The following is a 10,632-nucleotide window of genomic DNA, read 5'->3' on the forward strand; positions in this document are numbered from 1 at the left end:
AGGATTTCTTCTTTGCCTTCCCAGTTGCTGGCAATAAACTGACTTTCTGAGCTGGACCCTCCATCATACCTGCAGTGCTTGCTAGCTGCTGAGTAAAGAGAGAGATCCAGCTGTCAGAGCGGGATCTCAGTGAGATCTTATGGCAATGCATTTCACATTTTAATGACACAAAGAGTGAAAAGTGTTTGCTTCATATGTTTTTATATGGTTAAGCATGTATGTCCTTAGATAGGAAGAAACAGAATAACGCATCCATTGTGCCATTTATGAGTCTATAGACTTGACGTGTCCACTCCTCCAAGCTATTTTCTAAGTGATGAAAATAATCTATTCAATCTTATCATATATAAAACCATACCGCATCTCTAGTCATCTGTGGTTTCTTGCTCTCTTCTGGTTCTATGATGTCATTGTTTTATTTTGTGAGGCTAAAGCTACACATGATATTCTAGACATGAGCATAACATGGATCTTTCACGGTGGCATAAAAATGTGTCTGCTTTACATTTTGTTATTACAGGGATCAGCCCTTGAGTCCTTTTTAAAGACTGTGCCACACAGCATTTCTTCCGGTATCAAGGCTGACATAAGTGACAGGTTATGTGCTACAGTAGTTAGTTCAGAAACGTCATATTTTAGTTCCTTTAAAACGCTTTTTGAGTGAACATCACCTTATGGCAATTCTTATTGTTTGATATTATTTACAGCTTCTGAAACACTTTCAGATGATGACAGACATTGAGAAACTTCCTCAGATTGTGAGAATATCTCTAATCTTTTTTGATAAGAACATCAGTGAAAACAATTAATTTAGTATTCAGTACTTTTGTAACTTGATTGCTCGTCTACCCAATAATCTCTCTGGGAGGCCTCCTGCTTCCAGTGTGGTTAATTTAACAAAATAGCATTATTAACTTTTATGTCTGTAGCAAGTTGATTCTCAAAATACTGTAGTTTATATTTAACCTGACAGATTTTATGCTTTTTTTATTTCCTGTCTTTCTCCATTGAGATGACTTACACTTTTGAAGGGTGTCTTTCCAAATTCTTCTGCATTCTGTTGTTTTGGGTTAGGTGTTGGGGTTTTTTTCTTTATGAGATAGTTGATTTTTATATTTTTTTAAAAAAGATGGCTTATATGTGGTTATTCCGAGTCTCTCATATACTTTATCTCTAGCCTGCCTCCATACTGTTTGCATTAAATAGTTTTAGTAAAAATAAAAATGAAAAGAACAGCTAACTTTTATCTGCTCCCTCTCTGAAAGTTAAATTTTACTGCCACAGATTTTTTTTTTTTTATCCTTTTCCTTCTCAACAAGTATGTTGACTTTCAGTCCAGAAGTGGTTGCCTGATAACTACTTCTTGAATCAGGTCCTATGTACTTCTCAGAACTAAATCAGCTTTTCTTCTTGCTGGTTGTCTGATTACTGGCTACAAACAGTAATCACTTATGGTACGTAAAAGCTTAATTTCTTTTGTCACTTCCTGATTTGATGCCACATGTGTTGGAGCATAATGAATTTTGCATTATTGTGTAAACTCTGCACAGTCAATATAATTTCACTTACTGTGTTACGTTTCTGTCACCATCTACGTCATGTGGTCAGTAATGCAGCCCTAGCATTATATTCTCCCTAGTCAGGCATGAATTCTGTAAATAGTGGCTGGAATGTGTTGATAGAATTAACTTATCTGGTTTGACCCTAAACTTCCTTTGATATAGTGTGTCCTGGGGACACTTTGTATATTCCAGTAATACAGTGTCCCTTTGATACTCTTCCTTCCTCCCAATTTCAGAGTCTGTCTTTTCCATCTAAGAGCAAAATATTTTAAATTTTAAATGTACTTGAAGTTTTTTATATGTGTACTTAAATAAGTACCGCTAAAAAATAGTTGTATAAATGAAACAGACTTTTTTATTATTACTTTTTTTCCCCCCCACAAAATAAAAAGATCCTTTTTATTGAGATTCTCTGAATTTGGGAAATTTGCTCCGATTCAAGAAGCCTAATGTCCATTTTCCCAGCTGGACCTTCTGTTGTCTCTGTTCTGCTTATGACTTTTTTTTTTTTTTTTTTGTAGCCAATGAGACTTTATTATACATTTTCAAGCTACAGCTCATGAAATACAAGACTATTCTAGATTATACTCCAGTCATAGCCTAAACCTTGATAGAAAGTTGTTTGCTGTATCCTTCTCATTTTAAGTCAACATGAGTTTTTCAGGAGAACACAAAACCTTTCCATGCTTTGCTTGTGAAAGACACAGAGTACTCTGTTGTTTACTGGCACTAATAATATTTCCACATTTGTCTCCCACATAGCATTTATTTTATATTTTCACTCTATCTTATTGACTATTTTGTGATTACATTTATTCCCTTGTGCTGCCACACTCTATGGATAGTTTGTTCTGCAATATGTTTTGACACTCAAAGTGAACTTATTGAATTTCTCTGTACTTGGTATTACAAGATAGCTTTTCTCCTCAGCAGTCGTATGCTTCTGACAGCACTAGCCCTTTTCTTCCTGTTGTTTAGATCATCTTTGGCACTTACATTCTTTGTTCCATCAGACAGAGCTGTCTAAGACTCTGCTGGGCTCCCATCCATCAAAGCCTGCTTGCTTTTTGTCAATCCCTCCACAACCAATAACTTGTACCAGAAGTGCTTGACACTCAGCAAAAACCACCTCCCAGCTGTTAAGTGACTTTCCTAATTCACAGTTCAACATGAAGCAAAGGATTGACCAGAATACAGGCAACATTGGTGGTTCTTTTCGGTCAACAGTTAGGCAGAAAGTCTCAGTCATTTTACTGAATTTCTCCTGCAGTGGGTCCTCCTCTGATATTACAGCCTCCATCTCAGCAGCACAGCCTTAATCCTCCCTGAATGGGAAAAGACTTACAAGGCATCACTGCAGCACAGCTGCCACAGAAACAGTTTCTGGCAAAAAATATGGCACTTGAAGTACTGCACTGATTACCCTCACCTGCATTTGTAGTTTTCCCCATGAATATTTGCTGACACAAAGCCGTGTTGAAGGACCCGGGGTAAACGAAGTTGGCCCAGAGGTTGTGTGAAGGCAGACTTTCTATTCAGGAATCTAAACAGCACATATCCCTGTAACTGAAAAGATCACACCTCCTGCTGTCCCGTCAAAGCAGACTCATAATGTAGATAGTGTCCCATTTTCTAAGGGCCCCATTCTCTCTAACAACTGGAAGGGACTCTCCAGTGTCTACTTTCATGACTGAGGTAGAAGAGGTGAACCCACATGATCTTGATTTGAAGGAATGGGACGCTCCTGCTTAAGAAGTAAAATGTTCCTCCTTGATGATTTGATAACGTCTTTCATAGAGAAAAAGGAAGATATTAATTCAATAATAATTTACAAAACAGCGAAGCTTCTTACTGGTCTCATTTTATATTGCACATTAATTTTGGCTCATGAAGCTTAAAGAATATGTAAAGCCACAGGAGGATGTCACACAAAAGCTGTGTCAGGCTGAAAAAGTTGGTGGTGGGGTCAAAACTGTAGTGTATTGAGCATTCAGGAAGACTGAAGTGACAGGAAAACCTGCAAATGATGAACTAAATTCCCTCCAACTAGGTATCCAGTGCAATGGCCAGCAGAACATTGCAGGTACATACCTAAAAAACAATGCACTATAAATATCGTGCTGTATTTTTAAATGGGGCTTGAAAAATTATTCTTCAGCACTCTATGCTCTTGCATGACCCTGCTGAGTTGGTTGTTTGTGCTGGTTATGGTGGCATCTGTTGCTGGGAAATGAATTGCTTTCATCCGTCACTGGTTTCAAACAACTCTATTTTTGCCATATGCAGTAAAGAGGAGCAATGAAAGAGGATTCTAGTCCTTAAGCAGGCAAAGAGTCTGTTATAAGATAATCAAAGTTCTAGAAATGGTCTGATCTTTTTGAAGTTTCTAATATTTAATATTCTAGCAATAAATTATGATTACTTGAAAAAAATCCTTTGATCTCACTAGGAGTTTCCTAGACAGAAAGTTTTCAAAAGTGGTTTGGCGTCACTAAAACATCGTGAGAAACAGTCCAAATTTTAAAAGTGCTACCCAATAAACCAATAACTAAATATTTTCTCTGTCCCATTTATTTGTGGTGATACTGCTTGGGAAAGCAGAGGTGGAAAATAACAAACTTCATCTAAGCAGTTCTTTTTCCGGGAACTGAAAAATTTTCAATCTTTAGAGAGCAAGCAACTGCAAAATTAACAGTAGCAGAAATTCTAGGACTTTTGCAATGAAACACGTGAAATCTGCTAAGAATTGTGTCTTTCACTTTGTATGGTCCTTTGGTTGAATACAGGTTTGGAAATACACAAAAAGTTTACTCCTGTGATCATAACAATCACTCCCTTTGAGGGACACTACAAGATGCTAGGTTCCCCCAGCTTCTCGGGGCTTAAATTACTAGGGAATTCAGAACTTCCAAAACTGATGCTGAGGATCTGATACTGCCATCATACCTCAGAGGAGGAGTTGCAAAGGGACACTCACTGCAGGAGTGCTGCAGTACAGACATTCTAGCAAAAGATCAGATGTGGCATTAACAGCCGTACTCTGACTCTTTGCTATGGAATACAGCTCTATATTTTGTTCCTGTTTAAGAGCTGAAACGTGCAGTGTAAAGTACAATTACAAGGACATCTCTTTTGACAGAAAGCTCTCACACAGCTTTGATCAGCAATTAATATTAATCCAAACCACTTACTATCACATCCTGCCATGACTTCATGGGAGGCAGTTTTAATTCTCAGTCTCTGGGCTGTATTCACCTCACCTGGATAATTCACTGGGCTCTTGGTGACACTTTTTCCCTGAACATGAGCGAGCTGGGTGTAATGTTTTGATAGCAGCAAGAGTCTGTCCCTGGCTCCCCATCATATGGCAGGTGCACGTTCAACTTGTGATGGAGAAGAGGCAGAGAAGCCCATGGGACAGATGGTAGCCAAGACCAAGTTGACAGAATAATTTCTTCATCCCACACATACTCCCTGCCCAGGAAGAGATGAAGCCTGGCTGCATTAATTGTGCTGCTGGCAGGAAGCACACACAGGCATTGACGATGGAGGTCGTAAGAGGGACTGCAGGGTCTGACTTGCCCTGAGACTGGAAGCAGCAATGTGGCCCTTCTCACAGAAAGCTTGATGCTGTTCTTTTGTGTGACAGATTTCACACTGACTCAAACTCTAGAAGAAATCAAAAACTTGTTTTCTTTGCTAGCATCTCATTTGCCTTTTCTCCATTCTCAATAGTCAGCTCCATGGTAGCTAATAGCTAAAACAACCCATTTCTGGAAAAAGAGGAAACAAGAAAATTACAGAGCAGATGCAGAAGATCATATGAAAGGAAAACACCAGATTTTTTTCTCTCAAGTAATGCATGTATATTTAGATGCACTTACAGTGAACATGTAATATACCATCCTCAAGTCAAGTCAAAAATAATAAATAGAGATTTTCTTCAGCAATGTTTGCTATTCTGGGGGCAGTAGCTGCCCCTGAACTTTCTTTGCATACTTTACTTGCTGTTTCCTCACTATAAAACTATTAAGAACCATCCCAGGGATTTCAACTAGAAGATAATTTAGACTGAACATTGCTTTGGTTCAACAACTGAATATACATAAATACAGTCACTTTGTTTTATTTACTGTCTATGTATAGCTGAACAGTGTTGTTCATCAAGGGAAGCAACGGGTCTGATTCTTCATCTCTCTCTATAACCTGTTCACATAATTTCACTGCTGCAAAGTACTCACAGATTTCAGTAGAAGGCTGACTGGAAACGATCCACGTCACGTAATGTACTGGTTTCCATACAAAGGGGTGGCAGCAGTGAGATGACTCCCCACAGCCTGTTGCTGTCCCCGGCGGTGGTGCCACCAGAGGGGCTGTGCGGTCAGGCCCCCATGTGCCTCCACACTGAGGCACAGAGAGGGAGAGGCAGAATCACACCTCCTGGGCTCACTACCTAAGGACTTGCACCAAGTACAGCTCAGTTAAATTCAAGAGCTAGCCTCAAGATGTAACTCCAGATCTCGCAAAAACACTCTTACTAAGAATAATTTTCCCATCATATGTGCGGTTTTCACAGAGTGTTAATAGATCCTCCTTCATGGCCCTACATAACCAGCTCTTTTCCAAATAAACTTAGACATGCCATTCTCACTCTCTTTAGCAGCAAGGACACAAAGTAGTGCACTATCAAGGCCAGTCACCACACACAGGGATACCTGGTATTACAAAAATCGAGCTGGTTACAGAAGATGACACCAACGCAGATACTCGGTATGGAAATAGAAAAAGAGCTTTTCAAACAGAACCTGAAGACAACTTTGCAAGGTTAATGCAGAGCCCTTCAGGCTAGCAGGTGTCTTGTTTTCATTATTCTCTGCCCAGGAAGCATTTATCACTATGAACGCATTGAAAATTTTGAAATACAGTAAAATGAGGAGAACAGACTTGCAGGAAAACCTCTCCCTTTGCTACAATCTGTTCAGGAGAGAAGGGAAAGGATATTTGTATGAGTGTGTAGGAGAGAAAGAGGTTTGAGGCGGGGGAGTATACCCAAAGGAAATACAAATACCATTTCACAGTGGAAGTGTGAGTATGAGAACATAGTATCTATATTTTATCTAATATTTGTGCAGTTTCCATCAGTGTATAAAGGAAAATGAATCCTGCCAATTTAAAACAGCTACAATGACTTGCAAAAATGTAAACAAACTGCTATTGAAAACTCAGGGAAAATTATTTGAGAATTGATTGTCTTTTTGACATTTAAGACAAAGGGATAGAATTTCTCTTACATTATCCTAACTGGAAAAAGCACTTTTTGTTACTTTTAGAACTATAACAACAGTGTTCTATTATGATGATATTTTTATTTAGTTTTTAATGCCTCATGATTCTAAAATTTTTGAAAATACATTTTAATCTCAGCAGAATTAAAAATAATTGTTTGCCAACAACATCTGAGCGTGGGGATCAGCAGCAGGCGCTGTCTCCAGTGCAGTGCCTGGCACTCTGCCAGACCACAGGTTCCATAGGATATGAAACCAGAGAGCTGCAATTCTGACACGTGCCCCAGGACTGATGTGGTGAAACACAAAAGATCTGTTTATGGTCGCCATTCTGCAAATACAATTACTTCAGCATTGTCTTAGCCCTGCCACCAGATAGAAATATTCCCAACTTGACTCTACAACCTTGCTAACAGTGAATATCATTTATCCCCAAGACATTCCTTCACTCTAGTTTGCTTAATTGCAGAATGAGGTCCTTACATCTCAGAGTAAGATGGAACTTCAAGATAGATGTTGAAAGAAGTATAGCAGATGTTTAATGGAGAAACAGACAGATTTCTGCAGTAAAATGCATGCCATCAAAAGTCAATAAAACTTACAAAAGGCAAACTGTATTTAACTAAGAGGATGCAAATATCCAGGATTTAAATACCAATCTGCAATTTGTGACTTTAACCCAAGAGACTAGCAATAGTGCCATTAGCAATGCCATTTAATCTAAAGAAAATGGTAATTCAGGTAATATTTCGTGTCCATATTTTTGCGCTACACACCTTTCAGGGCAGACCTGACAACAAGCTACATGTTGGGACTGCATCATGCAACATGAAATCCCACACTACTAATCCAGCAGGGGAGTTTTAATCCTCAGATGCCCCACCTCTTCTGGTAAATCTCCCCTGCCTCTGGAATGGTTTCCTTGCATTAATTCATCTTAGGAATTGAAATGAAAGAGGGGGGGGGGGAAGAAAAAAAATCAATGAGGGGTTTAGTCAATATGACCAACCTAATGCATTAGATTGTTTCGCTCAATTACCTTTCTTTTCCATAGCTTAATTTAGATAACCATCAGGTAAAAGAGGGAAGGGAAAAAAAAGCTATATACAGTTAATGCAACAGAAGGTATCAACTGATTTAAGCAGCTGGCCAAAGCTGTTAGCAATGCATCTATTCCTTGGTTAAATTATTCTCCTAGATCTGCATAATACATGCATGACTGATATTTTTATCTAGAACATTAAATCTAATGGCTGGTTAGTTGAAATACAAAACTGTTCTGAACAAATTCATGAAGTTCAGAGAGCTGGTGTAGGTCCCAGAAATACCCATCTGTCAATACATTTTAGTGGTCCCTGCAGCCTCGTACTGAAAAATCTGAAAGACTCTGCATTTATAAAGCACTGGGTACATATTGGCAGTTGCTTGGGTTTAACTATGTATTGATACAATATTCTGAAATTTAGGAGAAAATTGTTTTCAGGATCTTAGATGTAATAGCTCAGCCAACTACAGAAAGCGGCTAACTATACTTTTTTGTGTTTTCTTTCTCTACAGGTATACCCAGTATTTCCAGTATCGGTAGTAAGTAATAAAACCAGTATTGTTGTGCATTGTCATTCAGCTTCTGGATCTAATTTCCCAACATCTCTTTCTGTTGTAGATAATGTTTCTCTAAATTTTCTCTCTGAAAATGTGCTCTGTAGTGCAGGGGCTTTGTATTGGCATTCTTCTGTTGTATTAACATGTAACCATTTTATGTGGTCAGTGAGAATGTCACTCCTGACAACACATCTGCCTTCAACTTCAGATTTTCTGATCAGCAGATGCAACCCGAGTGCTATAAAACTGAGTATTATACAGAGAATTAAGATGCTGTACCACAGAAAATATTTGTTGACCATCTTTTAAAAAAAAAAAAAAGTTTTCTAATAACAGAGAAGTATAGGACCATTAATTTTCATGCAGGTATGTGTGTGTGTAAATTCAAAGAGCAAATGGAAGAGTTTAGAGATGGAAAAGTTTTCATTTTTATGAAAGGTTCTGCTGGAACCTTTGCATTAACTCCAGCGGCCTATGAACTGAGATTTACCCCACAAAATAAACAGATTTGTGTTCCTTCACAAAAACCTGCTTTCCTGTATGCAAATAGAGCACAAAAATATTTCATTTAACACTGTTATGGTTTTGTTATTGTTTATGCAAACAACTAGTATATCAATGAAACAGAGATTAAATAAAACACTTGAAGGGACTAAGTGCACAGTAGCTCAGCTGTGAGTCTAGCTGAGTTCCATAGCTGAGAAGTGCACACAGTCACCACACGTTAGCTGATTACAAATACAGCAGGCAGGTAGAAATGGTTCCTGCTGTGGCTGACTGAAATATTCCCCACAGCCTCAGCTTTGCTTTAGACATAACTTCTGTGATGCAGGACTATCAAAATGATGAAGTATCACAGTAGTAAAATGCAATTTGCCATACCTGGTATCCAACTGAAAAGCTTCTAATAATTTGGGTAAAACTGCCTCACTTCTTATGATGCAGGGTCAGGTCTCTCAAATTGTAAATCAGCTCAGTTTACTTAAGCTCATGAATGGTGCTGATTTGTTAAGCTCTAGACAGCAAGTTAAATACTATCAAAACTAGCCTCCTTGCAAATGACAGCAGCGTTAACAGCTGAATGCCATGGCATCTGTTTTGCAGCTTTAAATAGTGAAACAGCATCAATGACAATAACATGCAAATGAAAGCTTTCAATCTTAATAATGTAATTTTCCAGCTATAGTATCTCCTTCAGCATTTGTGTGACTGCAAATGCCTAATGATATGCTATTTTCAAAGCCTTGTGGTTATACATGTATTTTATAACTAAAAAAATGAGCTCAAGGAAAGAGAAGTTTATGTCACTGTTCTCAGGAATATTCCTGCAACTAATAACAGAAATGGGATGAATGGGAAAATAGCTCTTTGGAGTTTGGTTGTGCTGTAGTTTCCTAGTACTGTGTTGCATGGACTATATGGTTGTATTTTCACTTCACACTCCATACAGCCTTTGTCACCACATCTACCATTTCTGAGCATCAGCAGATGTTGGCCTTTGAAAACTTAATAGGGAAACTCAAACACCTTTTAAACAATGGTGACCTGAAAGGATGCATTGTTGACCTCTTTGTAGTTTACACTGGGGCGATTAGTACAGTTTATCTACTACAAATGGAGAAAATTCTGTTTAACATTCCATAGGAAATACAAGAGTTTCTGCAAGTCTATGCTTTATCTTTAATCTGCTGTTAATATCTTGGGATATGTGGTAGAATTCAACAAAGTTCTTTGCCTACCTTGAAAGGATGAAGCATGAGCATCTCTTCATGAGCACAAGTAACTACTGATACTCTGCTTGGTTTTTTCATGTGTTTTTTATTAAATAGCTTAGGGGGAAAATACTTCTACTTGCACAATGTTCTGAACATCTTTCCTATAAAATAGAAATAGCGAAATTATCATTAAACAAGGATAGAACCCATAAATTTATCCTGGTCTCTAAGAGCATTTAACAGAAGCACAATTAACACAAAACCAAACAAGATTAATTAGTTGTGGCTGCTTTAATGGATTCTGCATGATTTCTTCTTTTGTCTATGCTAATACAATGTTTGTGTTCGTATCAGCAGAGTTTTTCCCCATCTGGGGACATGAAGTTACTCTCAGGAGATACAGTTTGGGTTTTAATTTTGCCTGGCAGCAAACGCTAACGGGAAGGAAGGAGGTGGGGGGGGGGCGGG

The 10,632-nt window shown here is 38.3% G+C and overlaps 1 protein-coding gene across 2 annotated transcripts in view; it reads left to right on the top strand.

Moving 5' to 3' along the window:
• The window catches only part of NTNG1 (netrin G1), a 147,861-nt gene that overhangs the window by 90,057 nt on the left and 47,172 nt on the right, over positions 1-10,632 (top strand). For both annotated transcript variants that reach the window (XM_029084118.1, XM_029084119.1), the window contains exon 4: positions 8,405-8,431. In XM_029084118.1, the coding sequence (XP_028939951.1) occupies positions 8,405-8,431 (27 nt within the window). The remainder of the gene's footprint in view (positions 1-8,404; positions 8,432-10,632) is intronic.

This window comes from Antrostomus carolinensis, unplaced genomic scaffold (assembly GCF_000700745.2).
Source record: "Antrostomus carolinensis isolate BGI_N321 unplaced genomic scaffold, ASM70074v2 scaffold5093, whole genome shotgun sequence".
Classification (NCBI taxonomy): Eukaryota; Metazoa; Chordata; class Aves; order Caprimulgiformes; family Caprimulgidae; genus Antrostomus; species Antrostomus carolinensis.